At 39.7% G+C, this 24956-nt stretch overlaps 1 protein-coding gene across 3 annotated transcripts in view; it reads left to right on the plus strand.

Annotated features, from left to right (window-relative positions):
- Positions 1-24956, plus strand: part of SYT1 (synaptotagmin 1) — a 634295-nt gene that overhangs the window by 508597 nt on the left and 100742 nt on the right. For all 3 annotated transcript variants that reach the window (XM_027967160.3, XM_027967161.3, XM_060412479.1), the window contains one exon: positions 8602-8719. In XM_027967160.3, coding sequence (XP_027822961.1) covers positions 8602-8719 — 118 coding nt within the window. The remainder of the gene's footprint in view (positions 1-8601; positions 8720-24956) is intronic.

A 24956-nucleotide genomic window follows, 5' to 3' on the forward strand; every position in this document is an offset into this window, starting at 1 on the left:
CCTTCTCCTCTTTCTGCCAGAGCATTTGAGTTCCCTGTTCAATGAGGCTAACACATGACATTGTTATTGTGTTTAAATTTGTCTCTCCACTGCAACCTGAACTTCTTTAAAGTCATCCTATCCCTCTAGGGATCTATGGAGCCTAGGCTAGACTCTGGACAAGTCTTGGTGGAACTCAATCTTTGCTTAGTAAGAAACCAATGAATGAGGCTGAATATAAAGTTAATCCAAATTAAATAGTACCCTCACAAAATAAATATTAAAATAATATAATCTTATTCACCTAAACGATTCACTGTCCATTTGCACTCTAGGTCAGATTCAGTCTTTTTAACCTGGGTACATCCACAGCAACATTTCACACTGTCACCATCTGGACCATTAGACAGAAATGCCAATTTGGCAGATGCCTTAGGACTGCCCCGGTGTCTCAGACGGTAAAGCATCTGCTTACAATGTGGGAGACCGGGGTTCAATCCCTGGGTCGGGAAGATCCTCTGGAGAAGGAAATGGCACCCCACTCCAGTACTCTTGCGTGGAAAATCCCAGGGACAGAGGAGCATGGTGGGCTACAGTCCACAGGGTCTCAAAGAGTTGGACACGACTGAGCGACTTCACTTTCACTTTCAGGGGTAGAAGAGGAGTTATGGGAATTAAATGAATTTGAAAGATACCACCACACAAAGGATATATTTAAAATCACCCTTATGTTATTAAAATTAAAAACCTGACATTGACCTTTCCTATAAATGAATAGCATCTTTGTATTTTTACAAATGGAGAACATTCAGAGTCCAGATTCGTTTGGAGAGAGTGTTGGACTGCCATTTGTCTGTCACCTCTAAATAGATTCTCAACCTCAGAGAAAAACCTTCTATTCAGAGAATTTATCACCAATTTAACACACAGAGAAATCTTAAGATTAATATAAATAGAATATGTCCTTTTAAAATGTCACAGCATTGAGCCAATTCAGGTACCTTTTTAAAACTCATTCAAAAGTACAATATTTCCAACAAGCATGTGAACTTAGCCTCATTTGCAAAGGTCATTAAAGTGAACACCTCTTCTTACACTTAAAATGATGGATGCTGCTATAAAAGCCATCAAATAAATATTCATTTTAATCAAGTTTTCTATTTACCCAATGGAGATGACCTCTGTTCTAATATCTATAATGCTTTTCAAAAAGGAAAGATATTGCTGTAGTTGTCTCTATTAAGTCCTTAATTCACGTCCACTCTATTCAGTGGGTGCTTTTAAAATTATCAGAATTATCAAGCTGCTCAGAACAAAGGTGCTTTCTGATTGTCAGCTCCATATTCTAAAAGAGCAGGTTACTTTCTCTGAATCTCACATTTGGAACTGTCTAACACTAACTGGCAGTTCCACCTAGTGATCAAGGCAATTGACTAAAATAAATTACACATAAAGCTGAGATTCCTGATAGTAATAAGGTCCCTTCTCGAGCTAATCACATCAGCAAAAGCACTCATCTGTTGGCTGCAACTCTATGGGGTCTATCGTATAAAAACTGTACTTTCAGAAATGTTTCATTTCCAGTTTTATGAAAGGACTAACAGAGCCGTGTCTACAGCACTAGGAACAAAAACGGACTTCCAAATATGCTCATTAGCGGACTCCTTGGCTAAACTAGAAACTCTGTTGCTATCCTGAGTACTAGTGCCCAAGCTATTTACAGAGTAAGATGGGTAAGGCTCTCCTTTCAATGCAATCAACCAACAGTTATTTCTAAGTCCCTATTATGTGCCTTATTAGGTAACACCCCTGTTCTTCTGGAGTTTAGGGTGGGGGAAACTCACATACATGAATAGGAGAAAATATCATTTCTAGGCACCATACTACTGGCTAATGGCTATCAAGCAATTACTAGCAGAAATCCTTGTGTGCTACAGAGATACTGAATTAGAGATATGGAACTTGGACTAAGGGCTTCATACTTAGGGGTAATTTGATTAGTCATAAGGTACCAAAGTCATTGTAGATGAATGCCCCAGCTAAGCAAAAATCTGCTGAGGGGAAAGAAGATAGCTCATAAAGACAGTCATTGCTGCGGTGATGCCTCCACTCACTCACAGTGTTGGACCATCCTCATAATGAAGGCACTGATTTCACTGGCCAAGAATGTTGATGGCTAACAGCTCAGAGCAACAGAGTTCCCCCTTCTCAGCATCTCCATCACAGCTGAGGAGACCCCTGGTGCAAGATGTAGGGAAACACTGGTAGATTTAGGAGCATAGAATCTCATCCCTCATCAGAATTCAGATCAACTCTGAAGAGTTATCAGAGCTCTAAAACTTCCCATAGGATCAGCTGAAGCTTCTGATATGACTGAACCACAGCCCAACTTCGCCCAAACCATTCTGCTTTCTACACTCTCTCACAGGTATTGATTCAAAAGACACATCCTAGTCAACCTCCCACATGCAAATCTGAGTTTGCTTCCCTGGAGAACCCAACCTGAGGATGCTGAGGACACTGCACTTATTCCATCAACAGGCCTATGTGGCTCTATTCTGTCTGCTGGCACTTGTGGGTCTCCTATTCTGGTGGGGAAAACCTCAACCAAATAGACCTTCTGGTGATATGTGCCAGGATAGGAAAGAAGCAGGGCGAGGGGGAGGTGGTGTGAGTGTTGAGGAGTGGGCGGGACTTCTTTAATAGCATGGCCATATAACACCTCTCTAAAGAGGTGTTACATTAAGCAGAAAGCTGAGTAAACTAATGGAGCAGTCCCTGATAGTATCTAGGGGAAGAAGACTGCAGGCAGACAGAAGAGCATAGCAAAGGCTCTGGGTCCATGTGTGCCTAACAGGTTTGGAGGAGAGAAGGTAAAATTGGGAGAACAGTGGTAGGAGATGAAGGGGTCAAATCATATAAAGCCTCTTAGCATAAGAAATCCAGATTATTTTAAGTGAAATGGGAATACATGGGAGGGCTTTGAGAAGGATCGTCTCATGAGCAGGTTCCAATTTAAAATTATCAGTCTGCCTTTTTATGTGAAGAAGAGTCAAGGAAAGAGCAAGAGTTGAAACAAAGTCACTGTCGGGAGACTACTACAGAAGCCTAGATCCAGAATTATGATGATTTAGACTTAAGGATACCAATAGTCATGGTTTGCCTGGGACCAAGGTTTCCCAGGATACAGAACTTATGAGGCTAAAACTAGTCAAGTCTTGAGGCAACCAGGATGGTTGGTCACCCTTCTCAGACTAGAATGATGACCCTATAAATGGAAAGTATGTGTCAAATTCAAAATATATTCTGAAAGTTAAGTAGGTAGTGAAGTTGAAGAAAAATATTTGGATAGCTGGGGCCAAGTATAGAGCTTCTGGAAAGACAGGAAGATGGGTTTGGGCCTTTCAAAGATAAGCTTGTCGTTAGTATGTGATTGACATTGGACTTTGGAGAGATTATGGCAATCTTTGGTCAGACTGTTTCGAAAGAGATGACAGAAGTATTTAAGGCATGATCTCACATAGTGGAGATGGCAGTGGTGAACTGGAGGTAGAGGGGATAGAGGTGGTATTGGAGACCACGGTGTGGGATGATGGTAGTGATGGTAGCAAATACAGTAGAGATGCAATTGTACTGGAAGTGGAAGTGGTGAGGACAGGGGCCATGCAGATGACTGCGGCAGGAAAAAGTGAAAGACAAAATATACTTGAAGACACATTTACCAAAATCAAGCAATGTCAGGTTGAGTGACTAGAGGACAGCAAAAAGGAAGGTGGCCAGTGGAAACAGATTCGTTGGCGACCCTGACAGAAAGGGGTATTAGGAAGGAAAACAGCTGAGGGGAATGTTTGCTGATGAACATACATTTAGTAAGATGACCTTAAAGTGAAGAGAGAATATCCTCGTGGGTGGTCAGTTAGCAGTATTAGTTTATATTATTCCAGATGGCAGTCTGATAGCAAAGAAAACTCGGGATTGAGTCCAAAGCCTTTGTTCCATGCTGGCACATCAAGTAATCTAATGTAAACTGAGCTTAAAATATTTAGCATTGAAAAGCAACATCAACTGGATAACATAAAATGCTTGCTTAATTTGACATTTGAGTGAATGAAATCTTACCTGTTGAAGTTCCAAAATTAATGAATTAAATGTATATCTGTAAAAGGTGCTAAAATAAGTACTTTTCCTTAATTCCCTTTCTCCCAAAACATCCATTTTGAAATGTTATCTTTCAGTCACTCATTCTTCCCCCATCCCATAGCTGTGAAATTACAGGTAACTTCACATAGTTCTTCTACTTGAGGTATGCTTCTTAAAACAGCAACTGCATTCTTCTGAAACTGTGTAAAATCTTAAAGATTCTGTATATGCCTTAAGACTGAAGAATAAAAGTAGACTGGAAGCTAGGACAACTCTCTGTTCAGAACAACTGAGATGACTGCAAACTGCAGAATTAGATTTGGGGCCATGAAGAGAGGTATCATTTGAGGGAGAACAGTCATGTCAAAATGCCTCGTTAGAATCATTAGAGTAACCCAGTTCTCCAACAGAGTCCACCAGGGAGGCTATTGTGGTGAACAGACAGAATCCTGCAAAAAAACAGCCCTCCTAACAAGCATTTCTGAACAGCAATTTTGTTCGTTTACATTTCTCTTGTCTCCTAAGGTTCAGACGAATTTGTCCATCCTTTGTATTAATTTCTGTGCTGTTGAGGCCCATTCTGAATTTTCACAGGCTATGAAAAGTAATTTATTCTACTAGATTCTCCTGATGTGCAAATTAATTCCTAGGGGTGACTAGGCACTTCAGGTGAATTTAGCACATTATATGTAACTCTCTATTATCTACACTAATGAAAGGGAGGCATTACCTGGAAAATTCAAAACGGGAGAATGATCTCAAATTTCCATGTATTTCCTTTCTGAAAACTTGTGGAAAGTGATAATTTAGGGAATGATGTTGTCTTCAAAGAATTTCTAGTTATGTGGGGAAATTAAGACTTGCACAGGTAAGACCAAATTAAAATCCTCAGTTGCCAGGGTCCTGCCCTGGTGGATCCAGGGAATTCGAAGGGGAGACAGCGTAGGCAAGGAAAACTTATTTATTTAGAAATATAAAAGAGATTAAGAAGAAATAGTATAGTAGGAAAATTTAGTGGAGAAAAGATGCTAAATAACTTGGTTCATGGGGAAAGCCAATAAAACTTCAGGACAAGAAGTTTGCACCATCTACGTTAGGCCACCGGCGCTCGTTTGAATAGTGGAGGGTGCCCCGCCTTGGGCTCCCTCCCTCACGGGACTTAAAAGCTGGGGCAAGTTAGTAGACGTGGTGAGCCTCCCCACTCCAGATGGGAATTCAGCCAGATAAAGGAGAGGGAAGGAGAGGGAGAAAGAGAGAGAGAGAGAGAAAGACGGGGGAAACCAGATTTCCAAGAAACTAGTTCGAGAGACTAGTCCGAGAAACTGGTCCATCCTTTATTGTTCAGAAGGCCTTTTATACTTTTTGATTGTACATAGAAATCAATGGGTAATATAAAATTATGCAGCGTCAGCAGCCTCGACTCTTATCAAGACCAGGGTTTTTCTCTGCATACTTAGTTGTATACACAAGTCTTAGGTGATTTACATCATCTTCTGGCCAGAAGGCCAATTAACATTTTACAGCCCTTTTCTGATAAGGGTTTGTCAACCAGAAGACTTACTTGTCTTAAAAGTGTTCTTGCCAAAGTCTGGTGCCAGTCCCAGAAAGCACTAAATAAAGTTACGTTCTTACATAACAAGGACACAACAATTTATAACAATGAAAGAAGTAGAGTGATTTATAACAAAGAGAAAAGTAATTAACTCAAAAGTCTAGTGTTGCTAACATCAAAACTACTATATTCCGATTTCTGCATTCTGATTACATTGATTAATACCCTCCCAGGTGCCTAAAAGAAAAAGGATATGGAGGCCTGGTGGCAAACATTAACTCAACAAACTCTTCACCAAACTAATCTTAACTCTAAAAGGCTCTATATCTTTAAGATGTTTAAGCTTTGTGCCTCTCACGGTTGGGGGGCTGTAAGCAATTCACAAATTGTAAAAGTCTGGGGGAACCTGTCAGGCAAGTTAGAGAGCCATCAAAAGGGTTTGAGCTGAAACATTCCTTTCATATGCAGGAGACTGAAGCCCTGAGTTAACTTTTTTCCAGAGAATGTCAGAAGAGTGGAAAGCACAGTAATAAAGCAGGCAGACTCTGGTTTTGGGGGGTAGATGTTCAGGAAAACCCAGGGGGAACCCCTGAAGCCTGACTCACCTTGCCCATCAGGCCTCTCTGCATGACCTTATCATGGATGGGATCTCCCGTGCTGGCTCCCGGCACTCAGTAACATAAGAGATACATAGGTAAGACACTGTTAACTCAAGGAATGAGAGAACCATGGTTCTACACACACAGAGTGATATTTCCAAACGCATTGCGTCAGCACCATTTCTGTTTTTCTCTCTCCTTTTCTCTTTCTCTCTCTCACATACACACTCACTGAAAATATTACTTCTCACCTAAAGATAAATCATAGAACAGATAGATACCCTTTCCTTTTTGAAAGATGGATTTAATGAGTGCCCAAAAACAGGAATTGCATTTTCTTAAATTGTTGGATTACATCTAGGCTATTATTTCCACAGTGGAGATTCTGGCTACTTTAGCTAACCTAACATGTCAAGTTATGTAGAAGGCCAAAGCAGTCATATTAGGAATACAACAGGAGAAGACCTGAGGATATGGCCTTCTATACCTCATTCCTATGTTAGAAACCTATCTGCAGAGGTCTGACGCAACAATTACATTACCTTCTTTGGAGTTACTGGGGGGGGGGGGGGTTGGGGGAGAGGTGGGGACTGGGGAAAGATACAAAGAATTAAAACCGGATTTGCCATCAGTTCAGTTCACTCAGTCATGTCTGATTCTTTGTGACCCCATGGCACACCGGGGCCTTCCAGTCCATCACCAACTCCCAGAGCTTGCTCAAACTCATGTCCTTCGAGTCAGTGATGCCATCCAACCATCTTATCCTCTGTTGTCCCCTTCTCCTCCTACCCTCAATCTTTCCCAGCATCAGGGTATTTTCAAATAAGTCAACTCTTCGTATCAGGTGGCCAAAGTATTGGAGTTTCAGCTTCGGCATCAGTCTTTCCAATGAACACCCAGGACTGATCTCTTTTAGGATGGACTGATTGGATCTCCTTGCTGTCCAAGGGACTCTCAAGAGTCTTCTCCAACACCACAGTTCAAAAGCATCAATTCTTTGGTGCTCAGCTTTCTTCATAGTCCAACTCTCACATCCATTCATTTATTACTGGAAAAACCATAGCCTTGACTAGATGGACCTTTGTTGATAAAGTAATATCTCTCCTTTTTAATATGTTATCTAGGTTGGTCATAGCTTTTCTTCCAAAGAGAAAATATCTTTTAATTTCATGGCTGCAGTCACTATCTGCAGTGATTTCGGAGCCCAAAAAATAAAGTCTGTCACTGTTTCCATTGTTTCCCAATTTGCCATGAAGTGATGCGACCAGATGCCATGATCTTAATTTTTTGAATGTTGAGTTTTCAGCCAACTTTTTCATGCTCCTCTTTCACTTTCATCAAGAGGCTCTTTACATATACTTAACCCCATACATCAGGGAACAGTCTAGTGCCTCCAGCATCTGAGAATGCAACAGAGTCTACACCCTTGCCCCTCTCTCACACTTATGAATGAACGAAATCTTGCTTGTGTTCAATACAGTCCTTAGTTATCTTAAAGAGTAAGACATTTAAGACAGTTGAACCTATAGATGTCTTCGGAAAAAGGTAAAAGTTCTACATAGCATCATCACTTTAAGCTCTTCATCAGTTGTTCAGAAATGCTCAAATATAGGATTAGTGAATGTTCTTGGAACTGAAATATGGTACCAGTGAAATAACTCGAGGGCATGCGAGAAATTTTGTATTACCATATATTTCACTTTTTAAACCATCACTTAGATTTTTATAAATTTTAGGATAAGGAAAAAGAAATTTAGACCTCAATGAGTGAAACTAAAAGTGCAAAATCTTATACTTTGTTGCATTTCTGCTGTTAGGAATTTATAATTTCTCATCAATAAATAGAGTTTAGAAACACAAAAGCAAGTCCATTTCCTCCAAAAGTCTAGATATTACACATAATCCTATTTGAAATGTAAAAAGAGGAAAAAAGGAGGTAGGTTGATCCTACCAAGAAAAAAAAAAAAAACCTGCTAGTCTCTTTTCAAAGCTATTTAATCAAGTTATGAATATTTGCCAAGAGTTCTACAGTACATTCAGAATGTAATCTCTAAAAAAAGCCATCTTGATCTCATCTCCTGAACCATTGAATTATGGATGTATTTTGATGAATGTTAAAGCATAAATGAGCTATTTAAAAACTGAAAGATACAATCACTCTTGATGATACCTTAGTGAATGACAGACCACTGAGTAAATGCCAGTGAATGTACGAGTTTTCCAATTCTAATTGTGATAATCCTCCTTCCTGAGGTGTTTACAATGTATATATATAAACTGCATTCACCTTTATTTGAAAGATTATTTATACTTTCCTATTGGTTTTCATAGCAAGAGAAATTGGGTGATATCTGCTTCTCCCTTCGCTATGTACCTACTGCTGGCAAGCTGACTGTTGTCATTCTGGAAGCAAAGAACCTGAAGAAGATGGATGTGGGTGGCTTGTCTGGTAAGTCTGTGATGTTTATTGTGGGGTTTTTAAATGCAATTTCATCATGGACACAAAATAGTACACACGCCACGACGCCCCACTCCTTCATTGGTGACTGTTCTCTTTTCCCTCGGAGCCTGAAAGCACTCTCAGAATTCATCCCAACACAGAGCCCCAGGAAGTTGCTCTCAATTTATTGGAACTGGCAGAGAAGATGAAGCCTATTTTCCTGCTTCATAGCCCAAATATCAATTATCCTATAGCACTGAAAGCTAAAAATGTTTGCTTATCTTTTGAAAGGTGACATCTATGACCAATTATGATTTCATTCAGTTTTTGCTTTTGATATTTGGTCAAAATTCATTTATGATGTGAAAAATAATTTTTTATCTGAGATGTGTCAGGTATTATTTAAGTATTTATATTTATATAAGCAAAGACAAATATTAGGTAAATTTATCAAATATAGCCTAATGTTGCTTTTAATAATACTATTTTATTAAACATTCAGTATTTCGAATATATATGAACAGTAAAATCTGAGGGTAAACTCTCATGGTAATATATTTATTCTCTACAGCTTATGTTGGTAATGGAGAGACTTTGAGATTTAAAATTCTGTACAACCCAATTTTAGTTTTCAAAGAAGTAAACTCTTGCTCAAAAGAAAAGTAGACTCAAGGGCTTATCATTTCCACAGCTGAATACCATTGTTTTTATTTTCTTCTCTGTAATTAAATCAATATATATTTTCTAATAACTTAAAATGTGGAGGAATTTCCTTGATATGGCACAGGGTCATCACAGATAAACTATGGTTGTCACTGTTTGTGGCTATGGAAGTAGAACCAACATTACTGGTTATCCAGTGCTTTCTCTAATAAAAATATTGCAAACTTCTAAAGGTCACTCTCACGGAGCATGGGGATTTTATATTCTAAAGCAAAACAGCTAAAATATGCTAAAGTGAAGGTTCCATGTACTGAACCACTAATTTGTCAGCCAAATACTCCTGGTGCCTAAATTTATTTCTCTTTATAAATAAGTCACCCAGGAAATCTGCACTACTTCTTTCACTTCTTTCACTTATGTCACTGGGACCCCATTTAAAAACTTACTGCTTTAAATTTGCTTTGTTCATACCATTAGGCAATGAGCAGTTTCTTTTAAAAATGTAGAGTATTTATTGTGCCAAAGGTGCAAAATATATGCAGACACATATGTGTGTGTCTGTACACATCCACCTTGTCCTGGTTCTGTCCAGTAAAAAGGCCTATAAACAGTAGCCATGGGAATCCCTAGAACCAGAGATGGTTTGAAATACAATTTCTCACTAGAAGAACATGGAGTTTATTGGCTCTGTGGTAGATCCTAGGTGTGGCACAGAAGGCACTCAAGATAAGCCTAGAACATCTCATCATAACAGAAAGCAAGGAAGCCTCATGTCAATAGGCTTAGGAGTCACCTTGCAGTGACTTCCATTGGCCAAAGATGTGACCATTTGAGCATCAGTAACAGAATAAATACAGTATATCTGAACCTGAAAACAAAAGAGGATACTCTTTTGTTTTGAATTTATGTGCAAACTTTGAGGCACAAGAATATTTCACTCCCAGAGTACTACTTAGTATCCTAAAGTCTGACTTCAGACACCTATGACCTCTCCACTTCCTTTGGTTCAACAGCCAAGTATCATCATGTAGTTCGTCTGTATCTTCTCTCACACGTTTCTGTTCAGACTCCTGTGCCAACCGCCTCCTCACTCACCTGTATCTCATGCTCCCCTGAACTTCCTCCCAATTCACCTTTCACCCTTCAGAGTTCCAGAAACAGCTCTACCATGAAGCCAAGAAAACTTTAGGTCCCTTATGTGTTGTCTCCTTCCAAGGTCCTAGAAATGACTTCCCGTGGCCATAGATAGATACTGATGTAGATAGATGTTACATATTTGCTAATCACAGCTTGTGCCTCTTAACACTCTGACTTCTATCTTCCATCTTGCTTGTTATCTAGCAGCATCAGAGATGCTACAGGTACTTTTGAGGTTTATCTAAGGAAAGTTGGGTCTAGCCAGACATATCTGCGTGGATTGCCATCATACCCATGTGTAGCTGGGTTATTGCCGGGTGTTGAGTGAAGGAAGGGACCCTGGCGTGACTCGTACCACCCATAGTGCTAACTCAACATTGTGACATGAGAGGAGCAAGGCCAGAGGTCATATCTGATTCGACTTCCTAACTTGATAAAAAAAAAAAGAAGAAATATATTCTTCTTTCAAATGTTGAACTACACTTTGCTGAAAACAGTTAAGTGAAACCAAAGTGGGCTTTTTTGCCAGTGTTTATGATTATATTAGCTTCACCACCCACTCATCCCATTTCCATTCCTAAATTTGAATTACCTGAAATGATTTTGCTGAACCGTTAAATATTAAATTAAGGGTATTTAAAGGCTAAATACCCTTGAAGAGTGCTAATCATATGGGCTTCCTGCTGTCTGTAAAATTATCACAGGCACATAGGTCTGCATAATAGATACTTCCAGACTATGCCCCACCATATTTTTGAATTTTAACCAACTTGACCGGCACAGTGAACAGGCTATGCGATTTGCTGCCTCCGCTCTTTGCTTAAGTCATGCCCTTCACCTGGAATTCTCTTCCATACACCAGGGTCTAGCTAAATCCTCATCATTCTTCAGGCCCAGCTTAAGTCTTATTTCCTCCATCCATTGAACAACTATGCATTGTTTCCCTACTTTATATTAGGCACTGTTCTGAAACTGGGTTTACATCAGTGGCTAAAATAACCAAAGGGCCCTGCCCTTAGGCACCTTATATTGTAATGTGGGGAAACAAACAGGAAGCCAATAAATCGAAAGGCACATGGTACAACAAGAGATGATAAGTGCTATGAAGAAAGCAAAGCAGACATGTAGGATGACAGATGCTGGGGAGAAGTTTAAATGGGGTGGTCAGAGAAAGTCCCATGAGTAGCTAACCTTTTGGCAATGGCCAGGGAGAGGTGAGGAAGTGAGCTCTAGGGGTGCCTGGGAGAGAGGGCAATTTAGGTGGACGGATTCCATGAAGCCTTTTTTGATCTATCCTAAAAGAAAAAATCTTTCTCTTTCTTTAATGCCAGTACTTTGTTTACTTCCTTCAAACTTCACACTTCTCTCACTAGACTGTGATCTGTATTTATATATCCCACCATGCCCACACTGACGGTAGCACCAAGCCGAGCTGCTAAATGAATAATGAATTATTTAGAAAGGAGTTATGGCCTGAAAAAACAAGTCGTGCATTTCAAATTTATTTAACCTACTTACCATTAAAGTAACTTTAAGTATTTGGATGGTCTGTCTCAAAGTGAATTGAACTACCAAGGAGACCAAAATTATATAATCAGGTCATTTCAGGTAATTTGAATGCCAAAACACATTTGTTGGAAATGGCTAGTAAATTGGAACCAAAATGGGGTTATTGCCAGTGTTTAAATCCCAGTCTCCCACTGTTAGCAATTTGACATTGGACAAGTTATTTAGCTTCCTAAGCCTCAGTTGCATTATCTGTAAAGTTGGAATACTAAGAGAATCTTGTTTATCAGGTTATTGTGAGAAATAAATGAAAGCACAATAAAGTGCTCACTAAATATTATTGTAATTGTTTCTATTAAGAATGTTATAAAATCTTGGGCTAAATATGCAAAATGTGAAAGCAACCAGTGGACAGTTAAATCAATGGCTTGATTCATGGGGGGAAAATTTTTTGATGGGATAATTACATTTTATGAATACATCAACAGAAAATTGGATTAAAGATTTAGTGAGCATGGCCCTGCCCATCAGGACAAGACCCATTGTCCCCCTCAGTCAGTCTCTCCCATCAGCTTCTTTAAGCCTCTTAGCCTTCTCCATGAGAGGGCAGACAGACTGAAAACCACAATCACAGAAAACTAACCCATCGGATCACATGGACCACAGCCTTGTATAACTCAATGAAACTATGAGCCATGCCATGTAGGGCCACCCAAGACAGACGGGTCATGGTGGAGAATTATGAAAAAACCTGGTCCACTGAAGAAGGGAATGGCAACCCACTTTAGTATTCTTGCCTTGAGAACCCCATGAACAGTATGAAAGGCAAAAGGATAGGACACTGAAAGATGAATGCCCCAAGTCAGTAGGTGCCCAATATGCTACTGGAGATCAGTGGAGAAATAACTCCAGAAAGAATGAATAGACGAAGACAAAGCAAAAACAACACCGAGTTGTGGATGTGACTAGTGATGGTAGTAAAGTCCAATGCTATAAAGAGCAATATTGCATAGGAACCCGGAATGTTAGGTCCATGAATCAAAGCAAATTGGAAGTGGTCAAACAGGAGATGGCAAGAGTGAGCATCAACATTTTAGGAATCAGTGAACTAAAATGGAATGGAATTGGGTGAATTTAACTCAGATGACCATTATATCTACTTCTGTGGGCAGAATCCCTTAGAAGAAATGGAGCCATCATAGTCAAGAGTTCAAAATGCAGTACTTGGATGCAGTCTCAAAATGACAGAATGATCTCTGTTCGTTTCCAAGGCAAACAATTCATAGGATAGTAATCCAAGTCTATGCCCCGAACAGTAATGCTGAAGAAGCTGAAAGTGAAGGGTTCTATGAAGACGTACAAGACCTTCTAGAACTAACACCCAAAGAGATATCCTTTTCATTATAGGGGACTGGAATGCAAAAGTAGGAAGTCAAGAGATACCTGGAGTAACAGGCAAATTTGGCCTTGGAATGCAGAATGAAGCAGGGCAAAGGCTAACAGAGTTTGCCAAGAGAATGCGCTGATTATAGCAAACAACCTCTTCCAACAACACAAGAGAAGACTCTACACATGGACATCACTAGATGGTCAATACTGAAGTCAGATTGATTATATTCTTTGCAGCCAAAGATGGAAAAACTCAATACAGTCAGCCAAAACAAGACCCAGAGCTGACTGTGGCTCAGATCATGAACTCTTCATTGCCAAATTCAGACTGAAATTGAAGAAAGTAGGGGAAATAATCAGACCATTCAGGTATGACCTAAATCAAATCCCATACACTTCCAATTATACAGTGGAAGTGACAAGTAGATTCAAGGGATTAGATGATAGACAGAGTTCCTAAAGAACTATGGACAGAGGTTCATGACATATTACAGGAGGCAGGGATCAAGACCATCCCCAAGAAAAAGAAATGTAAAAAAGCAAGATGGCTGTCTGAGGAGGACTTACAAATACCTGTGAAAAGAAGAGAAGCAAAAAGCAAAGGAGGAAAGGAAAGATATACCCATCTGAATGCAGAGTCCCAAAAAATAGCAAGGAGAGATAAGAAAGCCTCCCTCAGAGATCAGAATGGGAAAGACTAGAGATCTCTTCAAGAAAATGAGAGTTACCAAGGGAACATTTCATGCAAAGATGACCACAATAAAGGACAGAAATGGTATGGACCTAACAGAAGCAGAAGATATTAAGAAGAGGTGGCAAGAATACACAGAAGAACTACCAAAAAATCTTCACAACCCAGATAATCATGATAGTGTGATCACTCACCTAGAGCCAGACATCCTGGAATGTGAAGTCAAGTTGGCCTTAGGAAGCATCACTACGAACAAAGCTAGTGGAGGTGATGGAATTCCAGTTGAGCTGCTTCAAATCCTAAAAGATGATTCTGTGAAAGCACTGCACTCAATATGCCAGCAAATTAGGAAATCTCAGCAGTGGCCACAGGACTGGAAAAGGTCAGTTTTCATTCCAATCCCAAAGGAAGGCAACTCCAAAGAATGCTCAAAGTACCACACAATTGCACTCATCTCACACACTAGCAAAGTGATACTTTAAATTCTGCAAGCCAGGTTTCAACAGTACATGAACCATGAACTTCTAGATGTCCAAGCTGGTTTTAGAAAAGGCAGAGGAACCAGAGATCAAATTGCCAACATCTGTTGGATTATCAAAAAAGCAAGAGAGTTCCAGAAAAATATCTACTTCTGCTTTATTAACTATGCCAAAGCCTTAGTCTGTGTGGATCACCACAAACTCTGGAAAATTCTCCCAAATATGGGGACATCAGACCACCTGACCTGCCTCTCGAGAAATCTGTATGCAGGTCAGGAAACAACAGTTAAACTGGATATGGAACAACAGACTGGCTCCAAATCGGGAAAGAAGTACATCAAGGCTGTATACTGTCACCCAGCTTATTTAACTTATATACAGAGTACATCATGAGAAATGCTGGACTGGATGAAGCACAAGCTGGAATCAAGATTGCTGGGAGAAGAGCAATGAATTTCACATTTTTCTCAAGTGCACATGAAACCTTCTCCAGAATAGATCACATCCTGGGCCATAAATATAACCTTGATAAATTCAAAAAACTGAAATAATTCCAAGCATCTTTTCTGATCACAATGCAGTAAAATTAGATGTCAACTACAGGAAAAAAAAAAAACTATTAAAAATTCCAACATATGGAGGCTAAACAACACACTTCTGGATAACCAACAAATCACAGAAGAATTCAAAAAAGAAATCAAAATCTTCATAGAAACAAATGAAAATTAAAACACAACAACCCAACACCTTTGGGACTCAGTAAAAGCAGTGCTAAGGGGAAGTTTTCATTCCAATTCCAAAGAAAGGCAATGCCAAAGAATGCTCAAACTACCACACAACTGCACTCATCTCACATGCTAGTAAAGTAATGCTCAAAATTCTCCAAGCCAGGCTTCAGCAATACATGAACCGTGAACCTCCTGATGTTCAAGCTGGTTTTAGAAAAGGCAGAGGAACCAGAGATCAAATTGCCAACATCCACTGGATCATCAAAAAAGCAAGAGAGTTCCGGAAAAACACCTACTTCTGCTTTATTGACTATGCCAGTGTGGATCACAATAAACTGTGGAAAATTCTGAAAGAGATGGGAATACCAGACCACCTAACCTGCCTCTTGAGAAATCTGTATGCAGGCCAGGAAGCAACAGTTAGAACTGGACATGGCACAACAGACTGGTTCCAAATAGGAAAAGGAGTACGTCAAGGCTGTATATTGTCACCCTGCTTCTTTAACTTATATGCAGAGTACATCATGAGAAACGCTGGACTGGATGAAACACAAGCTGGAATCAAGATTGCCAGGAGAAATATCAATAACCTCAGATATGCAGATGACACCACCCTTATGGCAGAAAGTGAAGAGGAGCTAAGGAGCCTCTTGATGAAAGTGAAAGAGAGTGAAAAAGTTGGCTTAAAGCTCAACATTCAGAAAATGAAGATCATGGCATCCAGTCCCATCACTTCATGGGAAATAGATGGGAAACAGTGGAAACAGTGTCAGAGTTTATTTTTGGGGGCTCCAGGATCACTGCAGATGGTGAGTGCAGCCATGAAATTAAAAGACGCTTACTCCTTGGAAGAAAAGTTATGACCAACCTACATAGTATATTCAGAAGCAGAGACATTACTTTGCCGACTAAGGTCCGTCTAGTCAAGGCTATAGTTTTTCCTGTGGTCATGTATGGATGTGAGAGTTGGACTGTGAAGAAGGCTGAGGGCTGAAGAATTGATGCTTTTGAACTGTGGTGCTGGAGAAGACTCTTAAGAGTCCCTTGGACTGTAAGGAGATCCAACCAGTCCATTCTGAAGGAGATCAGCCCTGGGATTTCTTTGGAAGGAATGATGCTAAAGCTGAAGCTCCAGTACTTTGGCCACCTCATGCGAAGAGTTGACTCATTGGAAAAGACTCTGATGCTGGGAGGGATTGGGGGCAGGAGGAGAAGGGGACGACCGAGGATGAGATGGCTGGATGGCATCACGGTCTCGATGGACGTGAGTCTGAGTGAACTCCAGGAGATGGTGATGAACAGGGAGGCCTGGCGTGCTGCGATTCATGGAGTCGCAAAGAGTCGGACACGACTGAGCGACTGAATTGAACTGAACTGAAGGGGAAGGTTCATAGCAATACAAGCTTACCTCAAGAAACAAGGAAAAAGTCAAGTAAATAACCTAACTCTACAACTAAAGCAACTAGAAAAGGAAGAAGTGAAGAACCCCAGGGTTAGTAGAAGGAAAGAAATTTTAAAATTGGGGAAGAAATAAATGCAAAAAACAAACAAACAAACAAAAGAGACCATAGCAAAAATCAACAAAGCTAAAAGCTGGTTCTTCAAGAAGGTAAATAAAATAGAAAAACCATTAGCCAGACTCATCAAGAAACAAAGGGAGAAGAATCAACAAAATTAAAAATGAAAATGGAGAAATCACAACAGACAACACAGAAATACGAAGGATCATCAGAGACTACTATCAGTAACTATATGCCAATAAAATGGACAACTTGGAAGAAATGGACAAATTCTTGGAAAAGTATAACTTTCTAAAACTGAACCAGGAAGGAATAGAAAATCTTAACAGACCAATCACAAGCAAGAAAATCAAAACTGTAATCAGAAATCTTCCAACAAGCCAAAGCCCAGGACCAGACGGCTTCACAGCTGAATTCTACCAAAAATTTAGAGAAGAGCTAACACCTATCCTACTCAAACTCTTCCAGAAAATTGCAGAGGAAGTTAAACTTCCAAACTCATTCAATGAGGCCACCATCACCCTAATACCAAAACCAGACAAAGATGCCACAAAAAAAGAAAACTACAGGACAATATCACTGATGAATATAGATGTAAAAATCCTTAACAAAATTCTAGCAAACAGAATCCAACAACATATTAAAAAGATCATACATCATGACCAACTGGACTTTAGCCCAGCAATGCAAGGATTCTTCAATATCTGCAAATTAATCAATGTGATACAACACAATAACAAGTTGAAAGATAAAAACCATATGATCATCTCAATAGATGCAGAGAAAGCCTTTGACAGAATTCAACATCCATTTATGATAAAAACCCTCCAGAAAACAGGCATAGAAGGAACATACCTCAACATAATAAAAGCCATATATGATAAAGCCACCGCAACATTACCCACAATGGTGAAAAATTGAAAACATTTCCTTGAAAGTCAGGAACAAGACAAGGATGCCCACTCTCACCACTACTGTTCAACATAGTTTTGGAAGTTTTAGCCACAACAATCAGAGCAGAAAAAGAAATAAAAGGAATCCAGATTGGAAAAGAAGAAGTAAAACTCTCACTGTTTGCAGGTGACATGATCCTCTATATAGAAGACCCTAAAGACTCCACCAGAAAATTACTAGAGCTAATCAATGAATACAGTAAAGTTGCAGGATATAAAATCAACACACAGAAATCCCTTGCATTCCTATACAGTAACATTGAGAAAACAGAACGAAAAATTAAGAAAACAATTCCATTCGCCATTGTGATGAAAAGAATAAAATACTTAAGAATAAATCTACCTACAGAAACAAAACACCTATATATAGAAAACTATAAAACACTGGTGAAACAAATCAAAGGTGACACAAATAGATGGAAAAATATACCATGTTCATGGATCAGAAGAATCAATATAGTGAAAATGAGTATACTACCCAAAGCAATCTATAGATTCAATGCAATACCTATCAAGCTACCAATGGTATTTTTCACAGAACTAGAACAAATAATTTCACAATTTGCATGGAATTACAAAAAATCTCAAATAGCCAAACCAATCTTGAGAAAGAAGAATGGAACTGGAGGAATCAACCTGCCTGACTTCAGGCTATACTACAAAGCAACAGTCATCAAGACAGTATGGTACTGACACAAAGACAGAAATATAGATCAATGGAATGAAATAGAAAGCCCAGAGATAGATCCACACACCTATGGACACCTTATCTTTGACAGAGGAGGCAAGAATATACAATGGAGAAAAGACAATATCTTTAACAAGTGGTGCTGGGAAAACTGGTCAACTACTTTTAAAAGAATGAAACTAGAACACTTTCTAACACCATACACAAAAATAAACTCAAAATGGGTTAAGGATCTAAATGTAAGACCAGAAACTATAAAACTCCTAGAGGAAAACAAAGCAAAACACTCTCTGACATAAATCATACCAGGATTCTCTATGACCCACCTCCCAAAGCAACAGAAATAAAAGCAAAAATAAACAAACAGGACCTAATTAAACTTAAAGACTTTTGCACAATGAAGGAAACTATAAGCAAAGTGAAAAGACAGCCTTCAGAATGATAGAAAATAATAGCAAATGAAGCAACTGACAAAGAATTGATCTCAAAAATATACAACTACTGCAGCTCAATTCCAGAAAAATAAATGACCCAATCAAAAAATGGGCCAAAGAACTAAACAGACATTTCTCCAAAGACATACAAATGGCAAACAAACACATGAAAAGATGCTCAGCATCACTCATTATCACAGAAATACTAATCAAAACCACAATGAGGTACCATCTCACGCCAGTCAGAATGGCTGCTATTGAAGTCTACAAACAATAAATGCTGGAGAGGGTGCAGAGAAAAAGGAACCCTCTTACACTGCTGGTGGGAAGGCAAACTAGTACAGACCCTATGGAAAACAGTGTGGAGATTCCTTAAAAAAACTGGAAATAGAACTGTCTTATGACACAGCAATCCCACTGCTGGGCATACACACCAAGGAAACCAGAATTGAAAGAGACACGTGAACCCCAATGTTCATCACAGCACTGTTTACAATAGCCAGGATATGGAAGCAACCTAGATGTCCATCAGCAGATGAATGGATAAGAAAGCTGTGACACATATACACAATGGAGTATTACTCAGCCATTAAAAAGAATACATTTGAATCAGTTCTAATGAGGTGGATGAAACTGGAGCATAGGATACAGAGTGAAGTAAGTCAGAAAGAAAAACACGAATACAGTATATTAACACATACATATAGAATTTAGAAAGATGGTAACAATGACCCTATATGCGAGACAGCAAAAGAGACACAGATGTAAAGAACAGACTGTCGGACTCTGTGGGAGAGGGAGAGGGTGGGATGATTTGAGAGAATAGCATTGAAACATGTATATTATCATATGTGAAACAGATCGCCAGTCCAGGTTCAATGCATGAGACAGGGTGCTCAGGGCTGGTGCACTGGGATGACCCAGAGAGATGGGATGAGGAGGGAGGTGGGAGGGAGGGTCAGGATGGGGATCGCATGTACACCCATGGCTGATTCATGTGAATGTATGGGGAAAACCACCAAATATTGTAATTAGCTTCCAAAAAAAGTGAAAAAAGAAAAAAAAAGATTTCTGGGAGAAATATCAATAACCTCAGATATGCAGATGACACCACTTTTATGGCAGAAAGTGAAGAGGAACTGAAGAGCCTCCTGTTGAAAGTGAAAGAGGAGAGCGAAAAGTTGGCTTAAAACTCAACATCCAGAAAACTAAGATCATGGCATCTGGTCCCATCACCAGATGGGGAAACAGTGGAAACAGTGACAGACTTTATTTTGGGGGGCTCCAAAATCACTGCAGATGGTGACTGCAGCCATGAAATTAAAAGACACTTGCTCCTTGGAAGAAAAGTTATGACCAACCTAGAAATTTTATTAAAAAGCAGAGACATTACTTTGCCAACAAAGGTCTGTCTAGTGAAAGCTATGGTTTTTCCAGTAGTCATGTATGGATGTGAGAGTTGGACTATAAAGAAAGCTGAGCGCCGAAGAACTGATGCTTTTGAACTATAGTGTTGGAGAAGACTCTTGAGAGTCCCTTGGACTGCAAGGAGATCCAACCAGTCCATCCTAAAGGAGATCAGTCCTGAATATTCATTGGAATGACTGATGCTGAAGCTGAAACTCCATACTTTGACCACCTGATGCGAAGAACTGACGCATTGGAAAAGACTCTGATGCTCGGAAAGATTGAAGGAGGGAGGAGAAGGGGACAACAGAGGATAAGATGGCTGGATGGTATCACTGACTTGATAGACATGAGTTTGAGTAAACTCCGGGAGTTGGTGATGGACAGAGAGGCCTGGTGTGCTGCAGTCCATGAGGTTGCAAAGAGTAGGATACGACTGAGCAACTGAACTTAACTGCACTGAAATGGATGCATTATTATTTAATTATCCATTCCCTTACTGTGTGTTGTTTCTGTTTTGGGCTCTATAAATAAGAATGCAATTAACATCTTATAGTTTAAGTTACTTATAGTTTAAGTTAACTATAACATCTTATAGTTTAAAGTTACTGATGTATAATTGACATATGATGATAAATGACATAGAGTATATTTTTTTAAAGTGATGGGATTGGCTGGTCAATTCAAACAAAAAGATATCAGTAGACCCATGTTTACCAAGACCCAATATCAGATTAAGACTAGGTATGGAATTAAATATTGAAAAAATAAGAAATAGAAACAGTTTAAAAATAATTTCATACTTTCTTCAACATAGTCAGTTTCTGTCTCTTTTACTGCGTTAATTCAAAATGTAGTGCTCAAAGATTCTGCCTCCATCATATGCCCAATATAGCTAGCAATGCAAATCCCAACTCCTACTTTACAGTCACAAATTCAATCAGACCATTCACTTATCTACAGTAGAGGCTTGAACCTGGATGCTTCCTATTCCAACTCTCAAGTATTTGTAAGCAACAACAAGAGTTTCTGAATCTAACTATTTGTATTGAAATATTAAGTCTTTCAGGCTGTAAGGCTATTCTTCAGGAGCAAACTAGTATGGTAGGAAATGAGTAGCTTTTGTGCCCTGTACTTGGGAGGGGGGAATAAATCAAGCCTTCTGTTAGTAACCATATCTTAATATACCTCTGCAACCTTCACATGTTTTCTCTTTGTGAAAATTGAGGTAGGAATATGAAGAGTGCCTTAGTTTGTTCAGGCTGTTCTAACAGAATACCATAACATGAGTATCTCTTAAACAGGTATTTCTCACAGTTCTGGAGGCTGAGGCTTCTAGGATTAAGGTGTCCACAGGTTCTGTCTGATGAGAACCTCCTTCACAGATGTTTTCTGTGTCCTCACAGGTAAAAGGAGTGCATCTCTTTGGGGTCTCTTTTATAAGGCCACTAATCTCATCCCTGAGGGTTTGACCCTCAAGACCTAATCAGTTCACAAAGGTCCCACCTCCAAATACCATCACACTGGGGACTCTGTTCCAGTGTATGATTTTTAGGGGGACATTAATAGTCTATAGCAAAGAGGTCTAAGAGATTGAAAGCATCAGAAGAGTTGAGAATTCCTAAAGGTGTCAGGTCCTATTTCTGCATTTTTTTCCTGTCTAATTTTTATATTCAAATTTCTACCTGTGTAGATTCACAAGTGAAATAATTAGATACCTTGCTTCTAATCTTGGTCCTGGTTGTTATTATACAATTACTCTTCCCAGGTTTGCTTGTTTTGATTGTGTGTGGGTGTGTGTGTGTGGATGTGTGGGTGTGCGGGTGTGTGTGTTTTCTAGTCATCCCCAAAATGAGAATTCCAAGTACAGCTTTAATGAGGAATATCTAAACTCTAAATTCAGTTTGGGCTCTATATCACAAGATAAACAAAATTTTGGAAGTTTTCCAATGAGTACCTAGCTGTTTCAAGAAGGAAAGACAAAACTTTTGAATCAGCAAGATGGAAGTGACAAGTTTCTAAGTCTACTATATTAGAGGGAAGTTCTATTTTTAACTTGAATCTGAAAATTGTTTTTGAGTGTTAAGAACTCATTATCACATAGTTATAGAAGTGAAGTGAAGTGAAGTTGCTCAGTCGTGCCCAACTCTTTGCGACCCCATGGACTGCAGGCTCCCAGGCTCCTCCGTCCATGGGATTTTCTAGGCAAGGGTACTGGAGTGGGTTGCTGTTTCCTTCTCCAGGGAATCTTCCCAACCCAGGGATCAAATCCAGGTCTCCCACATTATAGACAGACGCTTTACCGTCTGAGTTGAATACCTTTCCTTACTTAGGCTTCCCTGATAGTTCAGTTGGTAAAGAATCTGCCTGAAATGCAGAAGACCCCTGTTCGATCCTTGGGTTGGGAAGAACCCCTGGAGAAGGGAAAGGCTACCCACTCCAGTATTCTGGCCTGGAGAATTCCATGGACTGTATAGTACATGGGGTTGCAAAATGTTGGACATGACTGAGCAACTTTCACTTCACTTTTCTTACATGTTTTTCTCATGTGGTCCTCAAGATAGGCCTGCAAGGTTGTTATAAAGGTAATATTCTCAGAAAATTGAAGCTTAGAGACACTAGATAATGTACATAAATCATCTTGTTCCACATCTGGCACATAGGTGGCATTCAATACTGGCCATTGCTTTTGTCAGTATTGACATTCAAAGTCACCCAATTTGTGATGGTAGAGCTAGGACTGAAGTCTAGGTCATACAATTTCAACACAGAACATCTCAAAGGCTGTTCCATTTCCCTCTTCTCCTTAAAGTAGGACAGAATTATTCCGAAAATTTTTAAAGTTTTTGTACCGCTAGGAACCATGGCAAGCAGATCAAGGTAAAAATTTGCAGCCCAGCCCGTTCATATGGTTTGTGTTCACTTAAATTGTGAAAAGAACATCAGAAATCTGCCAACCATTGGCAGCAAGAGAGTGCAGGGGAAACATGTGAAGGACTGAATCCATATGCAGCTGTCGCAGCAGTCTGCTGATGTCAGGATGCTGAGAGGTGATCACCAAGTACCGTCAGTTCAGCGACAACTTGAGGACTGGTTGGAAAGAGTGTGGCGGAAACTTATTCTCTTTTTAAAACTTTTTTATTGAAGTGCAGTTTCTTTACAATGTTGTTAACTGCACATGTTGGTAATTTCTGCTATATAGCAAAGTGATTCAGTTGTATCTATGTGTGCATACACACACATTCTTATTCATATTCCTTTCCATTATGGTTTATCTCTGGATATTGAACATATTATAGCTCCCTGTGCTACACAATAGCACCTCATTGTTTATCCATCCTATATATAATGGCTTACATCTACTCACCTCAACCTCCCACTCCATCCTTACCCACCCCCTCTCCCCTTTGGCAAACACAAATCTGTTCTCTATGTCTGAGTCTATTTCTGTTTTGTAGATAAGTTCATTTGTGCTATATTTTAGATTCCACATATGCGATATCATATGGTGTTTGTCTTTCTCTTTCTGACTTATGTCATTCAGTATGATAACCTCTAGTGGCATCCACGTTGCTGCCAATGGCATTGTTTCCTTCTTCTTTATGGCTGAGTAGTATTCCATTACAGATGCATACCACACCTTCATTATCCATCCATCTGTCAGTGGACACTGAGATTGTTTCCATGTCTTGGCGATTGTGAACAGAAACTGTTCCCTCTGACATTTTTTCTCTCTTTCACTTTTCACCACAAGTTTCACCTCCAGTCTTCTTCCTGCCAGTCCCCAGAACTGTCTTATCACTAGGGAATGTATATTGTGAAAAGCAAAGAGTAGGATTACAGGAGAGGTCCCCAAAGCATCTTAAGTCCCAAAAGAAGGGGCAATGGATTTAACAAATGGCACCAACTATTTGAGGGAGATGATGGGAGAAAGAGAAAAGGAGGTGCACGGTAGTAAAGGAGTCACCATCACTTTATGGCAGACTGATGCCTAAACCAGTATGATTTGCTCTGCTTCCCCAGCCCTGCCACACACACACACTCCTTTCCTTTCTTCAAAGTGTAATGTTTTTTTCATTGTCATGGGTTTGTCTTCTCATCTCTACTAGCCTAGAAATATAACAGGGAGAAGGCAATGGCAACCCACTCCAGTACTCTTACCTGGAAAATCCCATGGGCAGAGGAGCCTGGTAGGCCGCAGTCCATGGGGTCACGAAGAGTCAGACATGACTGAGCGGCTTCGCTTTCACTTTTCACTTTTATGCATTGGAGAAGGAAATGGCAACCCACTCCAGTGTTCTTGCCCGGGGAATCCCAGGGATGGAGGAGCCTGGTGGGCTGCCGTCTATAGGGTCGCACAGAGTCGGACACGACTGAAGCGACTTAGCAGCGGCAGCAGAAATATAATAATTTATATTCTTGAAGTTATCTAGGAAAGAGCAATTTACCCACCATTGGGGAACCACTAGACTCCACACAGAAACCATGAATGAGTACAGGTCTGTTATTCTTTCAAGTACTATTTCATCAAGATGTGACATTCTACCTACATCAGAATCACCCAAGGCACATGTTAAATTTTAAGATTTCCCAGATGACATCAGACCACGCTATAATTGAATATCAATGAGTGAGAATCTGAAAATGGCAT

Source organism: Ovis aries, chromosome 3 (assembly GCF_016772045.2).
Source record: "Ovis aries strain OAR_USU_Benz2616 breed Rambouillet chromosome 3, ARS-UI_Ramb_v3.0, whole genome shotgun sequence".
In the NCBI taxonomy this organism is placed as follows: Eukaryota; Metazoa; Chordata; class Mammalia; order Artiodactyla; family Bovidae; genus Ovis; species Ovis aries.